General features: G+C 41.8%; 1 protein-coding gene across 1 annotated transcript in view; it reads left to right on the forward strand.

Moving 5' to 3' along the window:
* The window catches only part of cdh4 (cadherin 4, type 1, R-cadherin (retinal)), a gene marked incomplete at its 3' end in the record, with an annotated part of 190,531 nt that overhangs the window by 131,708 nt on the left and 34,872 nt on the right, over nt 1–23,951 (forward strand). Inside the window, exons 6-7 of the mRNA XM_080025452.1 lie at nt 13,716–13,871; nt 19,006–19,150. Coding sequence (XP_079881578.1) covers nt 13,716–13,871; nt 19,006–19,150 — 301 coding nt within the window. The remainder of the gene's footprint in view (nt 1–13,715; nt 13,872–19,005; nt 19,151–23,951) is intronic.

The following is a 23,951-nucleotide window of genomic DNA, read 5'->3' on the forward strand; positions in this document are numbered from 1 at the left end:
TTATCATACTTTCACATTCTCATAGAAAAATGAAGGCCCAGAGGTGAATAGGTGAACCGGCATATTAGACTGCGTTTCAGTATGATAGGGTTTACTTCATTATTTTGAATAGCCCATTATGCTAGCGCTACTGGGTAATATAATTCAGCAAATGTGGAGTTAAATGTCACAGTCAGAATGAATGGGAGCTTCTCATTTAGAGGGATTCTTATCAAAAGCAAACAGAAGCGAACAGAGGCGCACAAACAAAAACAAACACTTGAGTTCGCCCACCACTCAGGACAAGAAAAACTTGACGCTTACTTGAGAAACAGGAGTACGGTTTGGTTTAACTGCTCAGTAAACCAGCTGCTAAAATGTATGTGATGTACAGTATATATACAGTAAGTGTGTGTGTGTGTGTGTGTGTGTGTGTGTGTGTGTGTGTGTGTGTGTGTCGAGGAGGGGGGTGGGGGGGGTCGTAATGACACTTTAATGTCTGTACTGCTGTTTGCCGTGTATCCAATATGAATACACGGTTGTTTATTTACAACCTCATATTGCTCAGTGTATTTCATTACAGCTCACAATAGGCCTGTAATATGCTTTTGGGATCTGCTTGTTTTTTCTGCCGGTTTATTGCAGCCCTTGTGCATGGAAATAAATTGTGTCCATTTTGTCTCTAGTTAACATGTGTTCATGCATCTGTGTGTTTCCACCAACACATGGGTGGTAGGTGGTATAGGACAATAATTACATTATTCCAGACCAAATGAAACAACATTTAACAGTATTGTAAACCCTTAATTTAGTTTTCACATCAATAACTTATTCCCCCCCAGCCCACAATTGTATTGACATTCCTTCACTTTTTAAAAGAGGAAGTGAGAAAATGAACTTCCACTCATTCAGCCTTCTAGGCACATGTTTTACTGAACTATAGCATTCTAAAATTAGAATAATTTAATGGCTGCTACCACCTGACTGATTGGCAGGCAGTTGTAACTCATCCTAGGGCTACTCCGGGTTTCAGTCGGTGTTAGGCCAAGGGCTTTAATTAAATTTTCGTTCCCCAACTCGAACTAGTTCATTAAGAAATAGCATAATGTGACTGTTTACGCCCTCTACAAGGAAAGTGCTTAGGCGCAGTCGGGTTACCACAGGTTACCGTGGCATTTATCCTCAAAAGGGGGAAAGCCTTAACTATGGTAAAGTTTTGACATTAACACCAGAACTTAAAAGAGATGTCGGTGTGTTTTGTCAGATGTTAACAGTGTGAAAATCTCAAGGCATGAGGAGTAAGACTCTGCTAAAGCACTAGTTTAATTGGGTTCAAGCGTTTTAAATGCTACAGTGATCGAATGGTACTCTAGTTTCCGTACTGTTCAGCACTGTAAAAGAGCTGTGTAGTAGCGTGTGTCACATTATCTGTCCCCATGACAATGCCACAGCAGTGTTCTCTGTTACATGCTGTATCATTAACTAGCAATTAAATCAAACAACAAACACAACATTGTGAAGGTGAGGTCAAACACTACTCTACACTAATCTCCCTTACTGATCCATACGGAATGAACAAAGTCAATTTAACTTGCTAGTGACAGCAGGAAAATGTTATCACTTAATTAACCATAATAATTTCAGTACCTCTAAATGACAATTCAGTCAGTACTTTATTATTACACAGCATTTCATATCAATAAAGCCAGTATGCATTGGTTCATACAATCAGTTACTTATTACAGTATACTTATATCTCAGCTCTCCCAAATCGGCTTCATTTTTCAAGTCTATGTGCAGTGTAGGTTTGCGATAGAAATTCAGAGTGAGTTTATAGCTTTGGGCTTGAAGGAGCAGACAGAGTTTGTTGACATGTGTCGTTCTGGTTTAAATCAGGACAACCCATCACTAGCTCTTCTCTCCTGACACCCTCCTCTGAGAGAGAGTGGCCCAGAATCCAGCAGTTTTTCTTGTTGTTGAATCATCCATAAAAAACAACCCCGATGTCTCCAGGAATAAAGTTCCCTGTAATCTTGTTCCACATACTTTACCATTTCATTATGAAGTACTGTCTGCCTAATCCCGCCAGACCGCCCTGTCAAATACTAAACACCCAATCCTACCACTTCCACAGTCCCCCTCGTTGCAGTCATCCAGAAAGCATGATGCAGCTACCCAGATGATTTAAAAGTGGAGTTAGTAAATCTGGAGAATGCTTGTTGTCAAAATCACTTTTTGTCAATATCAGTGAATATCTCCTCATGTACGTACTGTTTGTGCGCTTAAAATAAATCTAGTGTTAGTATTTAGCAAAGGATCTTTAAATAGGCATGTTGCTAGTGGGCCCCCCTTTGTTTACACACCAGTTTACAGATCCTAGGCTGTGTATTAACACTGGAATTTTTTGTCATTGGTCACTTTTGGTTTAGTGCTATGTTTTCCTCATTCTTCTTCACACAAAGATTGTTGTCATTCACAGCTTACTCTTTTAGGAAAGTAATTTGGTGTATAATTTATAACTTTCCATGCAAAGTTTTTTTTTAAAGCAGTCTCTGTCATGACATATATGATGTACTGTATACGATTTTTAGCTCTCTCCTTTAGGCCATTAACCTGGAAAATCACTTCAGGGGCATCGTCTACTGTCTACTGATGTAAATGATTTGATTTAATTCCATTTATTTGTTAAATAGGAAAATGCCTTGCTTTATATAAAAGAAAATGTGCAGGCGAATTACACCTCGGAGAGGGTTGAAACAGAGAGGTGCTTGAAACAAAACTTTAAGGCTTCACTAATGAATATACACATTAACGGTGCAATAAATGCTTCTGTAAATTGCTTGTAGCGTCAAACCCACAGAGAATTATAACCCAACTGTGCACTTCCCCCATAGCTCTAAAAAGCATATTAGCTTCGTTAGTTTTGTTTTTTATGGCCCATGAGTTGAATGTTCTCACTCTCATCAAACTCTTTTCCATCAGCAGTTGGCAGCTTCTATTCAGCAAAACATAGCTAAGAAGGAAAAAAGACACACTGTAACAACCTGCCCTGCAAAGTTAGCGATTAGCTAGTTTACATTTAGACGCTAAAGAGCCAGATATTTCCCTCGGGAGAGACCATAAACAACTTGAAACAAATGCTAAACTTTCTCCTTGTAGGCTGCCAAAAGTAACTGTTTGCTAACATGTTCACCATATAATTTGTATTGGGTTACAATACGTCAGTGTCTTGTTTAAAGCTTGCCTGCAAGTTACCCCAAAAAATCGGTTAATGTAGATTTAAATTATAGTAACTGCATAGTCTCACCGGTACACTTTCATTTTTAATGTATTCATGCATTCATGAGGCTCTCTGGCTAATTATTCAAACTCTCCAGCATTTAAAATACATTAATTATTATGAATGTTTGGGAAAGATTTGCAAAAGACTTAAAGACAATAGATGTAAAATTAGATGTAGCTTAATTTTGCTCTGTATTAAGCAAATATATTCAGATATTATACTTAAATATAATGCAATGCATCAGGTGTTATACAGTCATATGAAAAAGTTTGGGAACCCCTCTCAGCCGGCATTATAATTGACTCTGCTTTCACACAAAAAAGATAAAAGAGGTATGTCTTTCATTTACCAGGAACAGCTAAGTACTGGGATGTTTTCCAAACAAAGATTTTTTGAAAAGCAGTATTTAGTTTTATGAAATTAAATAAAATGTGAAAAACTGGCTGTGCAAAAATATGGGAACCCTTGTGGTCTTGCTGATTTTAATGCATGTAACAGCATGTAAAACTGAGGACTTTAAACACAAAATTGGTTGAATTATGTTGTTAAGCCTTGAACCTCATATAAAGGTCTGTTTAATCATGTTAAAAGGTATTTTAGGTGCCAAAATGCAAGTTCCACTTCTCTTTGACTCTCTGCAGAAGTGAGACAGAATGTGATCATCAAAACAGCTCCCAAAAGATCTTAAAAACAAAGATTATTCATTGTCATGGTTTAGGGGAAGGCTACAAGAAGCTTTCCCAAAGGTTTCAATTGTCAATTTCTACTGTAAGGAACGTTGTCAGGGAATGGAAGGACACAGGCACAGTTGCAGTTAAACCCAGGTCTAGCAGACCAAGAAAAGTACAAGAGCGGCATATGCGGCGGATTGTGAGAATGGTTGCACACAACCCAAAGATCACCTCCAAAGACCTGCAAGAACATCTGGCTGCAGATTGTGTATCTGTACATGGTTCTACAATTCAGTGCAATTTGCACCAAAACATCTGTATGGCCGGGTGATGAGAAGGAAGCCCTTTCTGCGCCCATGCCACAGATACAGTTGCATGGAGTATGCAAAAGCTCATTTAGACAAGCCAGCTTCATATTGGAAGAAAATGCTTTGGACTGATGAGACAAAAAATTAAGTTATTTGGTCTTTTTAAAAAGCAGATGTTTTGGTGCAAATTGCGCTGAATTGTTGAACGATGTACAGATGCACCATCTGCAGCCAGATGTTCTTGCAGGCCTTTGGAGGTGATCTGTGGGTTGTGTGCAACCATTCTCACAATCCTCCACCTATGCCGCTCCTGTTTTTTTCTTGGTCTGCCATGCCTGGGTTTAACTGCCACTATGCCTGTGTCCTTCCATTTCCTGACAACGTTCCCTACAGTCGAAATTGACGATTGAAACCTTTGGGAAAGCTTCTCGTAGCCTTCCCCTAAACCATGACAATGAACAATCTTTGTTTTTCAGATCTTTTGGGAGCTGTTTTGATGATCCCATTCCGTCTCACTTCAGCAGAGAGTCAAAGAGAAGTGCAACTTGCATTTAGGCACCTAAAATACATTTTCTCATGATTAAACAGACATTGCTATGAGGTTCAAGGCTTAACAACATAATCCAACCAACTTTGTGTTTAAAGTAATCAGTTTTACATGCTGTTACAGGCATTAAAATCAACAAAACCACAAGGGTTCCTATATTTTTGCACAGCCAGTTTTTCACATTTTATTTTATTTCATACAACCAAATACTGCTTTTCAAAAAATCTTTGTTTGGAAAACATCCCAGTACTTAGCTGTTCCTGGTAAATTAAAGACATACCACTTTTATATATTTTTTTGTGAAAGCAGAGCCAATTATATTGCCGGCTGAGAGGGGTTCCCAAACTTTTACATATGACTGTATATGAAGCCAAAGGCCTTTTCTGTCATTGGAAGCTCAGGTCTGTGCTGTTCAACATGCTGCACCTTTTGTTTCACCATCAACACATTGCCCTTTTTTGTTTGCTGGTTCAAACCTTTCTTTGTGAGGCGACATGTGTGTATCTCTGTGTATTGTCTGTGTATTCGAACGCTGTGTGTGTGTCTTGTTTTTTTCACTCTCTTCAGCATCATCCCCCGGTCGGACAATTAGAAAGGTGACAGTCCCATTAGAGCTGGCCTCGGCAGTACAAAGGCTGAATGCTGTTTGTGAGTGACACGGAGCTCTGCCTCTCACTAAATAACTGTCAGTCTGCCCATGGTCCAACCTGACCCCTCTGGCAGCCTCCCCTTGAGCCACTATAGCAGCCTCCCTATACCAGACCCTCATTGGCAGCCCAAGCAGCTTCCATGAGCCAAAGCCTGGCCCTCCTTTCAAGCTCTGGCCTCTAACTGATGGGTTGGACCCCGCTAAGCCTTAGGCGCACCCAGAAGGGCTTTCAACTGGCCTCAGGGTGCTGCTGATTGGCTCAGGCTGTCAGGGCCGCGTGTCCCCATCGGGAGCCCCAGGCAAGGAAGCTCGTGTTGAGGGATGCAATTTGACAATGGTGGTGGTGGTGGTGGTGGTAGGTGGAGAGGGAAATGTGCATGAGCAGCAGAAAATCACCTCACTGTCTGCCCTCCCTCCATCTCTATCCATCTCTATCTTTCTTTTTTGTACGGCGCTGCTTGTCTTTCCCTTTAGTCAGCCTTCCAGCAGCCAACCAACCACGACCAATCACTGTAATTATCATTGTGTGTACAATTCTCCGTGAATGGATAAGACCTCTGGTGTGGTTTACCTATCTATCGTTCTTGTATTGTTAAGGCTGAGAGTATAGGGCAGGAGAATGGTCCTATTTAATGAGTAGGGACTCTCCAGGGGGCTGGGATCTGTTTGGGAGGGAGGGAACAGACAACGTTGTCAGCCTCTGCCGCCTTTCGTTTCAATTGCAGAATGAGAGAATGGCGCTCTCTTTGTAAAGGGAGTCAGAATGGATGTATTTGCTCCATTCTCCCCCCCCCCCCCGCCCCCCCTATCTCCCTCACTGTGCATCAGGGGAATTAAAGCCATTGTTAATGCAGGGAGACCGCTGGTACGTTTCAACAGGATTCTCTCCTCTTGCAAAAGCTCATCTAAATTGCCCGGCTAATGATATAATTTGGTTTGTGCCTCACTTCTTAACTTCTATTAATATTTGTTCTCCCCCTAATTGCCCCTTTTTTTGCAATCCTACATTTCTTTCCTCCGACTGGTTAATGGCCTGAGGCAGAGGCAGAGGCAGTGACGTGCCTGTGTGTGCCTGGGTATGCCTGTGTGTGTGTGTGTGTGTACTTTTGAGAACAGCATCTAATCTTTTTCTGTCTAGAAAGATAGTGTTGAACTTCTTTCCATATGCTTGCTGGGTAACAATGAATGACGTACAGAGTTGGAGGGTATTCAAGTTTGATAGAGAAACGTCACAAAGGTTCACGGTCAAAATGAGTTCCATATGAGCTTAGAGTAAAATCTATCTCCCCTATATTCAAAAGGGAACCAAAGTCTTTCATTTGAAGGTTATGTATTGGAAATTGTGCGGGCATTCAGAATGCTCTCTGCTGTTTATTAAAAGACACATTTACTTCACTATGCCTCTGCTTTCTCAAATGTTTTCCTCTATGCGTATCCCTCTATTTTCCACACTCACCTATAACTGGATTGTCCTTCCCCCTTATACACACATCACATTAAAACTGCTCCTCTTGAGAGGGGAGAAAAACATCGCCCCCGAAACGTTTCGCTTTTGTCTCCTTAAATTGCTAAGGAAAAAAAGTGTCTCGTTAAATCCACTTCGCAGAAAACATTACCTCAGGAAACCTTGGGAACTCAAAGAATTCAATTCAATTGGCAGAGTTAGAAAGTGGAAAAGAATGGCTGTATAATGGTGTCAGCACTGGAGCAGACAGACCTTGCTTGTGGCAACGTTTGTATAGATGGGACTCTCACTGCTTCCTTGCCACTGACAGAATGGGAGAGCACACATGAAATAGAAGAAAAAGCTGTTTGGGTCTTGGTTCATTTCCCATTCACCTTTTGATACATAATGGACTAACATGCCTGTGTGCTTTTTTTTTTACGAGTATGAGGGATAACTGTGTGCGACTGTGGCTGTCAGCGGCTCTCACTTGAGAGATATTAAACCTGAGCTCTGTGCAGCTTCTCCCACACAGACCCCCTATGCTATGAGACTATTTTTGAAACCGTCCGCACCATTCCCTCTTCGCGATGCCACTTAAATGAGAGGTTTTAGCCCTCTTTATCACCACACTCTTCTTGCCTGTAAGGTTGTTATTGTGATTTTGTCTGAAGCAAAGTTTGAAGGCTAGCAAAAAACTTGAGGTCCCACATGTTTCCGTAATTGGAAATTTTGTTTCCATTTTGTCAGCCCATGTCTCTCTCTCCTCTTTCATCCTCTGCTTCCCTATTTCCTCCCTCTGCCATTTTGTTGGATGTTTGTGTGGATGGCCTATCAGACTATTTGAATTCCTCTTCCTCATCAAACGCAGGGCACATCTGCTTTGAAGAGTGACAAGCACACAGCAGGAGGGATCAAAGCAATGCAAAACTGGAAAATTTTAGGGGAAGTTAAAAAGCGTGTAGTTTTGCCATTTCCCTCATGTTCAACAAAGAGAAAAACAGATCGCGTGTATCAGCAGGGAAACATGAGACATTATCAAACACAGCCACTTTCAAGGATGCCTGTGTAGTTTGCAGATGCACAGATGCGTTTGATGATGCTGTTGAACAAAGCCACTCACCCATTTGCAGTGACTCGCGGCAGCAGCAGCCATTCCAGCATCCCCCTCAAGTGCAAAGGTTTATTGTCAGATTTGAATATTTTAACCCCATGGTGACACTGAAGTCAGTGCAGCTCAGAATAGGAAAAATCAATATAGTCTATTTTAGCATGACAGTGTTATTTTCTTTCTTACCAGACCAGCTATGAATCTGGAAAAGGAAGACAAATACAAAAAACTGAAGGCCTATTTTGACACAGTAAGATAGCTGGCTAGCAATTCCCCCAAGTCGACAGTCAGTAGCATTACAATGAGCAGAAATGCAAATAGAAATTAGACATGTCAGTGTGCAGATGAAATTACTTGGCATTTACGTGACGTACATTTTTGTCATTTTAAGTGGTAACAGTAAGTGCATCAGGGAGCAAATTGGAATTGGTTATCTCTAAAAAGCCTGTTTAAAAATGTCCAAAAATCTCCCAATTGTTCTCTGCTTACTCTGAATCCACATGATGAATGGACCAGCAGCTGCTCAGACAGAATACATCAACCTAATCCGGACATTTCCCCCTATTATTCAAATTTTGGACAAAAAGCGCTTGAGAATAATGCTTTCATCCCCACTTAATAAGTACATTGTTATGCCCTATGTGCTTGTTTGACTACATAAACAGGCGGTTCAGACTGAGATACATAGTCTAAATCAGAGCAGACTTGTGAGTATATGAGGCATCCAGTCAGTCACACTTTAGGCTGTCAACCAATTACGGTTGACAGCTAAAGTGTGACAGAAAGGCAGCCAGAAGGATCCTGTGCTAGCCTGCCTGTGCCCGGAGTGTTTGGCATGAAACTAAGCACAGAAATGATCCCCTTGGTTTAACTGTTGTAGCTGCATAAGAATCTACTCCCGGGGATGACTTTGCTGGCTGATCTAAGCTGCCTATTTATCTGCACATGACAGCTAGTTTAACATGTGAGGATGTGTGTCGCTGTTAACTTAGCATGTGTATGGCAGTAGTGGGACCAAGTCATTGTTTTGCAAGTCACAAGTACGTCTCTAGTCTTTTTTGTTTTAAACTCTAAGTTTCAAGTCAGGATGTGCACTTGGCCAAATGTAATGCCCCAGTTTGAAGTTGCTGCGTCTATTACTTTCCACCCAAACATTTTCCATACTGCAATTTGACCACCATAGTTTCAGTACATAAAATTATTATCTTAGGTATAAAAAAAATTCTGCTGGAACTCAAAACAAAATGTCATGTTTATGGGTCTCTTCTGCATCTTGATACACACGTTACCATTTGTTATGATGGTGATGATACTGAATAACTAAATCTACTAATTGGCAAGAACTAAACACACCAGAGACAAAGGAAGCGATAATATTAATAGAGTTGACCTTTGCAAAGCAGGTCAATAAGAGACAATTGTAACCAACCTCCCATTTCACATACATGTGTGGCAGTCAACTTTAACCAACCGTTTAGGAAATTCCCCCCCCCCCCCCCCTCCCAAGCATTTTCTCAATTGAAAAAGTGACCATCCATGGCAACAACATGCAGCATTGTCCTCTTGACAACAGAGAGGGTGAGTGTTTTTTACTCTGCTGGATAGATCTGTGGTATGGAACTATCTCATGGTTTCCCGCTGTGGCTCTTGAGCCTGTGCAACCTGTGCAGGGTCGTTTGATGTGCCCTAAAGACAAAGTGGGGAGAGTGAGCCCATAAAGAGCTATAAAATAAAGAGAGAGAGTTGTGTGTGTATGTGTGTGTGAAGCCAAAGGACTACAACACAGACCTGAGCCATTAAGCGCGGATGAGACATAAAAGGAGCTATCAAAGAGAGTAAACCACAGCTTCCCATTATTGTGTGACATTAGCCCATAGCACACAGTAACCCTTAATGATCCCACGGGGGCCCGCCGTACACTGTCCTTTAATGACTTCCTGCTTGAATGATTGTTGCTTCCTGGAAGGCAAAACACTGTCGGCGAAAAAGGGAATCTACACGTTGCTTGCCCTGTGCATTTAGCGGAATGCTGCTTTGGTTATTCTGCAGTAGTGCTTCACATAAGTCAGACATAGATCAAATGGATACGTACTATCAAATAAACACTGAATTAGTCCACGTTTACGTATGGCATCAAACTATTTATGCAGATCGGGTTATCACATCAAGGTTGGATCAATTAAAAGGAGACCCGGATGGACCGAAAACATCAAGAGTGTGCTAATTAGGCAGCCAGCCGCTATATATATGCTCGATAAATGGAAATGTATTCCTCAACGTTCCTCTTTCTGTTTGTGTGCCTCGAATCACTAAACACTAATTCTTCGTCTAATTTTCAACAGCTCCCCATCACGTTCTCTCCCTGTGTCTCCACTGCCTCCCGTTCTTTCTTCTCACGCTGATAGCTTCGGTCCCAAAGGATCCCTGCAGTTGTCAGTAATCAAGGAAATCACTCTCAAAGAGCTACAAATGGGTCACTTATCTGATGTCTGGTCGGATCTGACAGAGACAGAACACCCAGTTAAGTCCCCTTTACATCCGCCTCCGTTAGCTATTTCTAGTCTGATTAGTAGACATTCTCTCTGCCAGGAGGTATTGAAGAAAGAGGGGGGGAATGGAAGATAGCAATAGAGAGAGAAAGAGTGGGGGGAGGGCTAGAAATTCCCAGCTTTCATCATTAGCATTCATTTGAAATGGCTCAATTGAGCAGTTGCCACTCATGGGATTCACTGGACTCTGAGGTCGTGCCTTTTTCATTTATTCAATTTATTGATATAAAGACTGCTCATTAAGAGACACCAGCCAATGTGATGTCTGGTCTCAGGTGGCCTTGAATGTGGAATTGTTAAGCATGCGTGGAAACAGAGGCAGCGTGACACGCAGTAAGAGCTTCTGTTTGTTTCCTCCTGGGGCTTTCACACCAATGTGCCAGCTATACACACGGCCCTTCTTTGAAGTTCCCGTGAAGAGACAGATCACACACACACACGCACACACACACACACAGTGAGTGTGTGTGCGTGTGAGTGAGACATGCAACCATTCACACGTCCAGATATACGGTAGAGAAGCAACAAGCAAGGACCCGTGTTTGGTGAAAATGTCATGTGTGTTTCCCTCATGACAGCGCTGTGAATTGTCGAAATGAGATTTTCCTCTTGATCAATGCTTATAAGTGAGCAGACGGAGAATCTCCTACCTGTCAAACACTTCACCACACACACACACACACACAAGGCTTCAAGCTATTGTTTTTCTTCCTTTTTGTGGCTCTTTCCCGTTTTTTTGAGCAGATGGGACTCTTCGCTGTGGTGCGCCTCAGTTAATTTTTTGTTGTCGTTTGGAACAGTGGGGCTGAAAAATAAGTGAATCTGTTATCCAAACACGTGATACTGATGATGAGGGTGAATGACCAAATGATGTTATTATTTACGCCATGATTTCATCCCCGGCTTTGATTGGCAGATGGTGGGCGTTGAAAATAATAAATATAATTTGTTATGATACCGTATCATTATCACGCCACATTGATTACATGTATGCCAAGTAGCACTAGCTGATAGGAGTTATACAATACTCTACATTACATCTACACCTGTGTGTGTGTGTGTGTGTGTGTGTGTGTGTGTGTGTGTGTGTGTGTGTGTGTGTGCGCGTGCGTGCGTGCGTGCGTGCGTGCGTGTGTGTGTGTGTGAAGTGAGCAGCTCAGAAAAAGTCAATTGCGGCTGCATGTGAAAAGCTTGCAGCATAGTGCTACAGTGTGGTGTGTGTGTGGGAGGAGGACCCCGTTGGAAATTAAGAGAGAGGGTATCATGTTCAAACAGAGACATGTTTTATGCAGAAGCCGCCGTCACCGCTGAACGGATGAAGTAATTTCATTTTCATGCATGATCTGCAGCCCCACAGACCAGGAAAATTGCAAAGGAGGAGGAAGAGACAGATACAGAGAAGGAGAAAAAATTAACCAAGCCTTCTCCTTTTTTTTTTTGACTGTGATTACACTCTATGACTCGTAACCATAGTGATGGTTCAGTCCCAATTTAAAAAAAAAACTAAGTGTTGTATTCTAAGCCTGTGGGCGCGGTCGGAGTAAAGAAGATATGGAGATGTTTAGCACTTATAAATGGATTAATGTAGTCTGGCTGCAACACATTAATTAACTTTAAAGTGGTCACAAGAGGGGGAAAAAAGGCCAGGACAGACAAAGGTCCTATGAAAACATCGGCCCTATATGAACCCAGACAAGAATTTAGCCATAGGTAATGTATGTCTAAATGTATTAGTGGTGGAGTGCAGTAATTACATGAAACAAAAATGTGATATACTGTTCATTTGTCTTGATGCGTATGTTTCTGAAATGCCAGGTTCCAACTTGAGCGTTTTTATAGATGAGACCATTCAAAAGAGTTGGGACTAATATGAGTAGTGCTCATTTAGCTGGGATGTATCAAAGGTCACTTTTTTTTTTTTCTTTTTTTTTTAAAGATTATTTGTTTGGCATTTTCAAGCTTTATTGGATAGTACAGAGTTGAAATGGGGAGACAGAGAGAGAGAGGGGGGATGACCTGCAGTAAAGGTCCACGGGTCGGATTCGAACCCGCGACCACTGCAACGAAGGCCGGAGTCAATATTGTACGTGCTCTATCCACTACGCCCCTCAAAGGTCACATTTGAATGAACAATATTTATTTGGTTTCTGTTTTGCATCGTTTTGCTCTCAACTATGTCAATTAACACACTCAGCAGCACAATACTGTGTAATATGATTTCAATGTTAAAGAAACTTTGGCCGAGATGGAATTACAAAAAATACACCATGTTACAAACTTTTCAATGTCTTTACATAACCTATTCAAAAACTAAAGTGGTTCAATAAATTAAAGAATAATAACTATTTTGAAGGTCGGGAGTTGAAAGCCCTTGTGTGCCAACTTAGTAATGGTAACACTTTCAGACGCACACACACTTAAGTAATGTCACAATGGTGTTGCTGCAGAATCGCTGGTGCCCATCACATATCAATGCCACAGGAAGAAAGGCTTCAATCCCATCTCCCTTTTGTCTCCTGTTAAGTCAGCGAGGTGCTGTGAAAGAGTATTGATATTTTTATCGGCGGTGGCAGTGGAAGCCGTCAGACTGCAACAAAACAAAATATATCACTCTTTAAATGTCACACTTTGAATGGTGTGTGTGAAATAACAGCCAGGTGTTAAAGGTGGAACAGGCACACAGAGATATTAAGCTCCGGTGAGACTTAGTTGAGAATAGCAGCGTGAATCCTTTTCACATCACCCAGGCAGGTATAGCCATCACCACTATACCTTTGTAGCTGGCTGTTGGGTTTCTATGACGGTTGTTCAAGGTCTGCTAAGAAGCTGCCGTGAAGACAAACAAAACCCAAAAACTCACCTCAAGGTCAGAACCAGATCTTCTGACAGTGTTTTTTTTTTTTTTTAAATAATACAATATTTTTCAGTTTTTCTCTCTTTCCCCTTCAGGCTGTGGGTTCAAAGTGTTGGCACAAAAGGAACGCTTGAAGAGGAAATGCCATCATCAATGTGCCTTTTTCTCAAACTTTTATTTCACTATGTGTTTTTGACAGTTCGTATCACTGTGTCCGGAACATTTAGTGCTTTTTGCTTTCCAAATGCAGGAACACCCCAAAAAAACACTAAAAATACACTTTCCGCTGTGTTAAACTTGTTTCTCTGCTTTATCCTCAGATCCGCTCAGATCAGGACAAGGCAGCGGGCATCCGCTACAGCATCACAGGAGCGGGCGCTGACCAGCCGCCCAGTGGCATCTACAACATAGACCCCATCAGCGGAAACATGTTTGTCACCCAGCCCCTGGACAGAGAGGAGAGAGCCTCCTTCCATGTAAGCAACACATACATGTGTCTGTTCTTCTTCTTCTTCTTCTTCTTCTTCTTCTTCTTCTTTCCATTCCAGATCCATTTAAATGTGGAGTCAGGGATTCTGGAGAACGCTTATTGACAAAACCACTTTTTTGTCAAAATTGGTAATAATCTTCTCACAATCCGCTACCTGAACGTAATGTGAGTGTGTGCTGATCTGGTGTTAAAACCAACCTAGTCTCTGTAAATAGGAATTTAAACAGGAGTTTAAGCTAGCAGCATGCCAGTTTACACAGTCTAGGCCTCTTACAGGTAGCGGATGGTGAGGAGATATTCACTGGTTTTGACAACAAGTAATTTTGACAACATGCTCTCTCCAGACTCACTTACTCCACCTTTATATCCATCGAAACGTACCCCGCCTCTCCTCTTCCCGTACCTTTCATTCTAACACTAATGTTACCTGCCGAAAGACCACAAGTTTGAGCGCATGCCGAGGATTGCTGTACAGTACTTTCACACCAGCCTCTCCAGGCTCCGGTTGATGCCCAAGCCAGCGATGTAATGATGAATGCTTCTGCAAACCACACGGCCACTTCAGCTCTCATTTAGATTGAGCTTTAGCTTCACTTACAGTAGCAGAGCAGGATGGATATAGCAGAGGGAAAGAGACAGAACAGAGGAAGAGTGCAGGAAAACTGTTGTCTTTGTTCAACACATCAAAGCTAATGAGCATGTGCTGCTTCGTGTGTGTGTGTGTGTGTGTGTGTGTGTGTGTGTGTGTGCATACGTGCGTGCGTGCGTGTGTTTGTGTGTGTTCATCTGTGGAATGCTGATTGATAAACTTTGTGTGTTTATCCCATAGATAGTATAGAAAATGGATGTAGCATCCGGGCTGACCTCAGTTATTCAGACTGCATCCCATTCTCCTGGCTTATATGCACGTCACCATCTTGTGAGATTTTTACTCCGCCTCACTCCTCTTGACGAAAAAGGGCATTGATGTGACGTCAGGGGGAGGGAGATACGCCCATCTAGCTGACGTATACCTCTGAGGCGAAGTGAGGGACAACGGGCGGATAGCTTTCACTCAGGAGATCGCGTCCCTAATTATTCATAAATTTTAACCTCCAAAACAATAAAAACTAGCCCGCTAGAAAAAAATTCACCCCTCTCAGTGTTGTCATGGAGATATGACCTACACATGCAGACTAGAATGTTTTTTTTGGACCAGGCCGTAAATAGGTTTAATAAGACTGTGAAAGCGGCCTGTTTAACAAGTGAGTCAAAGAAAAATTGCTCACTTTTGGTACCACCTCATAGTGGCCACCGGAAGCTACTGCAATGTTTGTCACTTCCGCATTGGATGCTGGTAGAACTCGGTGTGGTTGGGGCTTGGTTTATACCAAATAGGGTCAGATATCACTTTTTACCCTTTTTTCTCACTTTCTGTATGATTTTGCCACGTTGCCACACACTGTTTTCTTGTTTTACTTTACCTCTCCCACACATTGACTGTAGTTTTACAGTGCAGGCTGACAGCTGCATATGGCCCATAGGGTTCCCCACTGCACACACACACACACACACACACACACACACACACACACACACACACACACACACACACACACACACACACACACACACACACACACACACACACACACACACACACACAAACACAAGGGAGGCTTGAGGTTTTATTTCATGACTGGCCCCTTTGGAACCTCGGGTTAAATAGTTTCATATGTGAATCTAATATAAAGAACCCATGCTACTTTAGTTCAGGCTAGGGCGGCTAGGCCATTGGTTAACACACACGCATTACAGGTTTCAGTTTATATCAGCCAAGACTAACACTACCACTCGAGGTGAGCACTGGCGTCACACCCGCAGCGCCCATGTGCCTGTCAGTATGATCGATTGCTACTCTGCTGATAGAGCTAATTCAAAAGCATGCAGCTGTCTCGGAGGAAGAATAGAATAAAATAGAGTGGATGTTTTCAGTGTTGCTATCAGTACACACTCTCAGAAGTACTATGCACGCATTATAAACACCAACATACACACACACAAACGCAAAGTCTGTGCAATGACTGTAAACAAACAAAAGCTCTAGATGATTGTCTTCTTGATTGGTTTGTCTCGTGCTTCAGTGTGCCTTTTCCATTTAGTTTTGATGAGCCTCTTGTTGCCTTACTTGTTATATTGAAGGTCTGGACACTGCAGTGAGCGTGTCTTTCCATACATGCTCTTACACTCAACCAGCAAATTGGGATCAATAAAGCAGTCAGCGTATTGAAAGGACCCTGGGAAAAGGACAGCGGCTAAGTAAACACAGTCCTTATTTTGCCACTATCTGCAGTGAAAACAGCATGTTAGGTTGAGGGCACTTCAAGTTGAATGCGCCTCCTCTTTAGACTCCCGTGGACACATGCTGCTGTTCGTGATGTGGTGTATGATGTGTAGCGTAGGAGAATGCAGCTCGTCTTTGACCCAAGGGAAATTTAGTCCATTGCTGACTTTCTTTTAACTTGACAGGAAGTTCCCCGGCACTGGCGCTCTCTCGCAGGCCAAACTTTGCTTGTTAGTTTTGGGTTCAAGTGAACAGAGAGACGAGGCTGCTGTTTTTGACAGACTAGCACCAGGGGGAAGTGATCTGAGAGGTGAGGAGAGTGGGTGTTAGCCTGAGCTTAAGTTTTGTCAGACAGATCTACAGTGCACGAGTCCACAGGGCACACAGAGGAGAATTTAACAAATAGGAGAATGTCAGTGATTTAGCTTTTATCATGTATCTTTGCAAGAATGCATCTGGTTTGGTAGACAGACAGTGAGGGTTGGTATGTGTGTTGTACACATAGATGCACCAATCACAATCCGAGAGAGTTTTGGGGCCATTTGTGTTCATTTGTAAAGGACATTGTTTGGATCATCTGAGCCACACAAGAACCAAATCAAGGATCTAAGAGAAGAAGTGTTGCATGAGGGGGTGAAGCCCCTTGAGGTATAATTATGTCGCAGACACTGGGCTTTATTGACATAATGTACTTGACTTAATTAAATGTTAAATTGAAAAAATGTTTAAAATGTTTCTATCTTTACCATCTTAATGTAGCGTTTTAGCATGCTAAGATTAGTTATATACCTTTGAAAACAAAACACAGGTGAGGCTGAGGGGAATGTGATTTGTGTTGAAGGTATTGAATTTACTAGTTGTTGAGATATTTCAGTCCGGACCAACCAAGTCGGGGTGGTGGGCCAACAGAAATGTGGACCAATGGACTACGAACAAACTGTATTTATCTTCTATGTTTGGTGCAGTCACTACAGGCCAGATCAGCCCGCACCCAGAGTACTAATGTTGGTTCACACATCTACAGTACATTCCCTGTTTGCGCTGCGCACGCACTCCTACCGGCCCTCAGATCACAATTCCACTTCCTCCATGGAGCACCCAAACACAAACTTACATAAACAGCCTCACAGACACACACACACACACACACACACACACACACACACACACACACACACACACAGATGTGAACATAGTGATATGTGCATGTATAGAAATAGAACAGAATATGCAATGGAAAAAAACAATTAACACAAATCCACAGGCTGAAAGGACAAAGGGAACACACATAAAAACACAGTTTAACATAAAGGGAAAAAGCTCACGATCATTATCACTCATTAACACACATATACACACGATCGCACTGAAGCAGTCTCACATATCGCAGCCGCACACCCCTCGACGTGCGGTGCTCACAGCTGAAAAAACAGATTGGACTTGTTTGTTTGTTGGGTCTCTTCTCCATGTTTGTTTGCTGTGCTTCAGCCAATGGTAAACTAGCATCTTGAAGATCATTAAGTGGATAAAAAAGGGCTCTTTTGATTGGCTGAGTGTGTCTCCCCAGTGTGAATCTGTGCGCGTGTGTCGGTGTCCATGTTAATATGCGTAAACATGTGTCTGAATGCTCCGGCGGGCGCGTGTTTGGGTTATGTTTTCCTACATCCTTGACAGGCGGGCACAAAAGCCGACATGATTAGTTGTGTTTCGGTGAAAAGCAGGTGGCGCCATTCAATCTCTGGTGTCACCTCACACAATACATCACGTACTCCTGTAAATAGGCTGGCAGGCAGATCCTCCTCTACAGTGTTGCGTCAGACACAATATTTTGATGCCAGTGCGTAAGCCAGAATGAGAGAGAGAGAGGGGGGAGAGAGACCTTCTCCTCTCTTTACAAGCCAAAACTGGAAATGAATAACATTTCTGCAGAGGATACGAATTTCTCAGCGAGTGAATGGGAGTAATGTTAAGTCTCAGCGTGCAGAGCCAGTTTGGTTCCAGGGCTATTACAAAGCTTTGCGTTATGTTAGATATCATTAGTGGGGATTGGTGGGGAGAAGAGGGGTGTGCAACAGCAGCAGTGGAGATTAAGACATCCCACTGTAGATGATGATTGCTTTTGTCAGTCCTCCCTGTTCCAGGCCCCCACTCCCCCACGCTGCCTCTTTGTGATTTCATCTCTCATTTACTCTGCACAAGGATCAGTCACTCTTCCTCCTCTCCTTCCCGGCTCATATGCCTTTTTACCCTTTTTCTTCATTGTTTTCCTCATTCACCTCCCTATTCTTCCACTTTGAATATTTCAAGGAAAAGCTCATCGGAGACATTCATCCAAATGGCCGATTTTTTCGAACCAATCCGTTTTGAAAATTCTCCTCCGAACAAAAAAAGGAGCCACAGCATGAGCAGGAACACCTCTCTGATATGTGCAAAGCCTCTAGCTGTGCTAACAACCAATGAAAGGTGTTGTTTTGGTGTCTGGGAACATTTCACTATACTTTGCCCCTTTTCTGTGTTGTTGTGGTCCGTGTGTGCCAAGAAACCAACGGGATACACCGCCGTGCCCCGTTGGCAGACAAGAAACACAAAAAAATTTCAGTGGAATGGAATTGCCATTGACCAAAAGTCAAAGTTGTGCTTGGTGCTGAGTTTGTTCCAGTCTGTCAGACTTCATTCTTCAGAGTTTATAATCAGTCAAGCCCCAGGCCTGTTGAGTCACATATTCATTCAAACCCATAGTTAGCGTTGGATGCTAATTCTCTCCTCTTTCTCTGTGTGCATTTCTGTGTATTCCCAGCTGCGAGCCCATGCTGTAGACATGAACGGTAACCAGGTGGAGAATCCAATCGATCTGTACATCTATGTGATAGACATGAACGACAACAGACCAGAGTTTCAGAACCAGGTTTACAACGGCTCCGTGGCTGAAGGTTCCAAACCAGGTAAGAGTTCACTTCTACTCATCGTAGATACAGCTGCATGGGAACACAGTTGAAGGTTTTACATCCAGACACTTTAAAAAAAAACATAAAAAGACCTTCGGTTGGACAAGACAATAATACTAATTGAAATCCTTGGTATCTTCCCCAATGAATAAAGGTCCTTTTTATCATTTTGAAACCCAACCTTGAGTGTCTGGATCTGGATTATTTATGCCATGTTTTGGTCCTAACTCTTCCTCCCCACTGTCTACTTCCCTTCCATTAACACAGCTTGTTTTGAAGGACAATTCAAAAAGGCAAACCCAGACTTGCTATCACATTTGTGATTGGCATTTTTAATAAACAAAACCAACCGTGCACAATACAGAGCTATATGATTAATTGATCTGTCTTTACAGTAGGTCCCCTGAATTGGTTGGCAGTTTAGTTGCAAAGCTAACACTTTTATTTACACTGAACAAATAATTTGGTTCTTTGTTGTGCCTTGATCTGATCAAACAGTCCTAGCAGAGAAGGCAAAAGACACAGTGCAACCTCTAAATACCGTCCTTCAGATTGGTTGCTTTGAAATAAACTGCTGGCTGATTATTGGCAAATCAACCAATAATGGTGGAGGTGAGAGATTCCTAAATTATAATTGGTACTATTAAATCCTTCTACATTATTATCATATTAATTTCTTCAAAAAGACCTATATTTTTGTAGACAGCTAAAGTCAGGGTTAAGCACGGCACAAGCTAAGCACACATTACAAATGAACTGATTCCCCAACGGTGGATACCAAACAGAAAAAATCAAAACAGTTAATCTCTGTGCCTTTATGCAGGGGTCTCCAATTGTTCTTTTTTAATGAACCTTTAAACAAAGCAGCCCTTGCAACCCCACATCTCACACTGTAAGTTTATGTGAGCAGTTGAAGCGGATTTAATTTTTCAAAGATAGTTTTCACTAGAGGACCAGAAAGGGTACAACTATGAAACATTTGAGAGGAACACACATTTACAGATTACAGAAAAGCCTGTAGCAGAAAAAACACCTTTTCTGTTCCTGTTGCCCAGTTCGTGACCCCACAGTTTTAATCTTTGCAGCCTTTGTCTGGCTGCCTTGCTTTAACAAGTAGAGGTGGGGATGTTTTATTATACAAAGGAGCTTCATGTTTGCACCAATCAGAATCAGGGTTACCCAACATACATGCTCAACAACAGAGCTCGCATTGTGACGAAAGGAGAAGCCAACCATGAAGTGCTGTAGTCGTTTGTCATTGGAGATCGATATGAGCTTAATCTTCACTTTGTTCAGCCCTGGTAGGCAAAGTCATTAGGAAATCCATAACATACCACTCCATAAATACAAGCCCTTAATCATTTACCTTTTTGAGCATTTGAAATTTAGAATGTAACAATTTAAACCAATGCACAGAAACGCACCACTTGTACCGACACTTTTTTATTGTTCTACAGTACATGCAGAGGATTATTATTGTAACGTAATAATCCGTTTGAAGCTGTTATTTAGACTGATTTAGTAAGATCTAGAAAGATTTATTGAATTTGTTTAAAATACTAACAATTAGAAAAAAATATTTTTTAAAAGACTACTGTAACACAGCTTTCTATTGCATCAACATCCTGTTTACGTGCTTGTGGGTCACTCTACTTTGGTCAGTCTTACCAATCAGACGTGCTTTTTTTCCTTCCCTTTACAGCAGGGGTGGCCAACCAGTCAGAGACAAAGAGCCACATTTTTTACTGTGTTACTGCAAAGAGCCACATCGTACACACGGGTACACACAGTGGCGATTCCAGGAAATTTTGACTGGGGGTGGCCAAGGTGGGCCACAGAGTTAGAGTGGGGTGGCCATCGCACCCCTGAATGAATAGCATGTGATATGCTGTACAACCAATTCAAAGATGATTTATAATCCCAAATGCCCAAATCATGTTAGTATCCATTGTAATGTTTGTCAGAAAACTAAACCCCTGAAGGGGGGTCTGGGGGCACCCCCCCCCCCCCCCCCCAGAAGATTTTTTTGTGTTTTTAACATGTAATCTAAGCATTCTGGTGCATTCTCGCGAAGATAATAAAGGAAAAAGTCAATATTTATTTCAGCTCAGATGAATAGTAAAATTAACATAACTTGCTAGCAGCCAGATGCCTAACAACTGGACAGAGGGACGGATGACCACTAGCTTTTGACCAAATATCTTGCTAAAAAAATAAACCTTTATTTATGAAAGTCTGCCCTTGCTAAGAACATGGTACACTCGCTAACTACAAACTTTAATTTTTTTATTCAGATTTCAAAAATCCGCTGGGACACGTGCCTATACACATGCATGTCACAAGCACACTTATGCTGTTTTCAAGACCTTTGCTGACCAGAGACCAGTTCTAGTGGCCACAGTCCTACCATTAATTTAGTAATTGAAAATTGCAAACTGATCTCATATCAGTGGATTGGAGTGTTTGTGTGATGAACTTGGCAACTACCTATCAAAAAAAGTTAAGAAATAAAAAAAAATACATATCATCTCTGAACTAGGATACATATCAGGAAAAAAGTTTAATAAAAAAAATAAAATGAAAATAAAAAATAACATTTGAACTGGGGGGGGGGGGGCACTGGGGTGGCCAGTAAGATTTCAGGGGGGGGGGGGGCGTTTTTATTTTCGCGGGGAGCTTGCACATGCATGCACAAGCATTATTTATTTAAAAAAAAAAAAAAAACAGGGGGCCCCACACTAGGACTTGAAACGGGCCCCTAGATCGTTAAGGCCGCCCCTGTGATAATGACAGGACTGGACTAAAGACGACAGGGCAGTCATTTTCAACAATGAACATTGTGTGCACTGCCTCACACACAAACTCTCAGTTCAACCAAGTCCACAAACAAAAATATAACAATTTAAAATAGCGTTTTTCTCTTATTATGCATGTTGCTTTGTGGGACTTACTTTTAGCATGGAGAGAGCTGAAGTGGCGCTGAAGATTTGAAGCCTTGATATGCGCAAATGACACCTGGCATATAAGGCAGAATGGCTTGGCATAACGTTCAACAAAAAATATGAACTCTCCCACTCTGTTTCGGAGCGAACTTGACACAAATAGTTTACTCACGGAAAACCTCCCTCCAAGCTGAGCGGGCAGTTTTATGTTGCGTCCGCACCAAACGTTTGCGAACGTTATGTTGCGTCCTCAATTAAACATTTGCGAACAGGCATACACATAGGGCCTACACATTAATAAAATAAAAAATTAAATAATAGACAACATGTAAAACGAACGTAAGAGCCGCATGAAACGTTTGCGAACATGCACACACATAGGCCCACACAAAAAAAAAGTATAAAAAAAAAAAAAAAAAAAATTATAATCACATAATTTGATATGAACTGAAGAGCCGCACGAAGCTGGGCAAAGAGCCGCATGCGGCTCGCGAGCCGCGGGTTGGCCACCCCTGCTTTACAGTATATAACCTTGGACTAATATGGCCAATCAACACTTCGAGCTGTGAATTTGCAGGTCCTAATAGGCATGGTAATTAGGAAATCCATAAAGTACTTCTCCATAAATACAATCCTGAAATTTGAAGCATAGGTACAGCTGAGGGCAAGCTCATGAGATATTTGTGTTCCAGCATCATTATCAGATTCTGCCGAGCATGGAGAGATGTAGACCTGGCCTTTTCGAATCAGAGAAACAGAGTTGAGCGGTCAGTGCGAGACGAGAGCGGAATGTGCAAGAAGCTCTCATGTCTCGACTGGAAGAACTCTTGTTCTTACAATCAGACCCCCAGGACCCATGTTTGTCTTCACACAGCGTTCACATATTGTTCTGCTGCAAAGTTTTATCTCAGGGGGATTCGTAAACAATATAGGAAAAGAATGTTGTGTACTATATGGTGTATGGATGAGCAAGTGTAGGATTGATTTTGTGTGAGACTGTGTGTGTGTGTGTGCGTGTGTGTGTGTGTGTGTGTGTGTGTGTGTGTGCGTGTGTGAGAGAGAGAGTAACGGTTACTCCTCAGTGGAGCATGCTTCTATATACACAGCTCCTAATTAGCAAGGGCAGCCAGACACTTCAAAAAGCTACTTTCTTCGTTTTTTTTTCCTGACTCTCTCTCTCTCTCTCTCTCTCTCTCTCTCTCTCTCTCTCTTTCTCTCTCTCTCTCTCGCTCTATGCTTAGTTCAAAATGAGTGCATGTGATGATACACGTCTTTGAATTAAATTGTGTTTTGAATCGAATGTGTGAAACTGTGAAACTAAATATCAAATAAGATTTAACACAATGTACAGTGTGATCGCTCTGCAACATTACTTTGCGACTGACATGGTGTGCAGAGCTCAGTGTCAAATAAGCATACTGTGTGAAGAGGGCATATGCTTTATGTCTCCCTTTGCTTAGTTATGGGTCTCTGTGAATTGGTGATTTGTTTATTAGAGAAATAGGTTCTAAAATCATATTGGCCTTATTGCCTGTTTAGTAGAACAAAATGACTGTGATTCATCTTCAACGCAGGTTCAAGGAAACATTGTATACTTTTCTGGCCCATTTAAGCCATAAATATACCCTTATTCATAATAGAATCAGTCTAGACTGCCAAGTTAGGTGACTCACAGTTTTTTTAAAGGTCACTTTTTATAACTAGCTAGTCCTTGAGGTAATGCGCATTAATTCATATCAAGTTTGATTAAAGTTGATTTTACGCAACTTTTTTTACAAACCAGAAATTATGCTGCATTAAATCACAAAAACAAAAAAATTAACATTCAATAGAAGTAAGTCTTTGAACTAAATTAT

Source organism: Ammodytes marinus, assembly GCF_949987685.1.
Source record: "Ammodytes marinus genome assembly, chromosome: 4".
In the NCBI taxonomy this organism is placed as follows: Eukaryota; Metazoa; Chordata; class Actinopteri; order Uranoscopiformes; family Ammodytidae; genus Ammodytes; species Ammodytes marinus.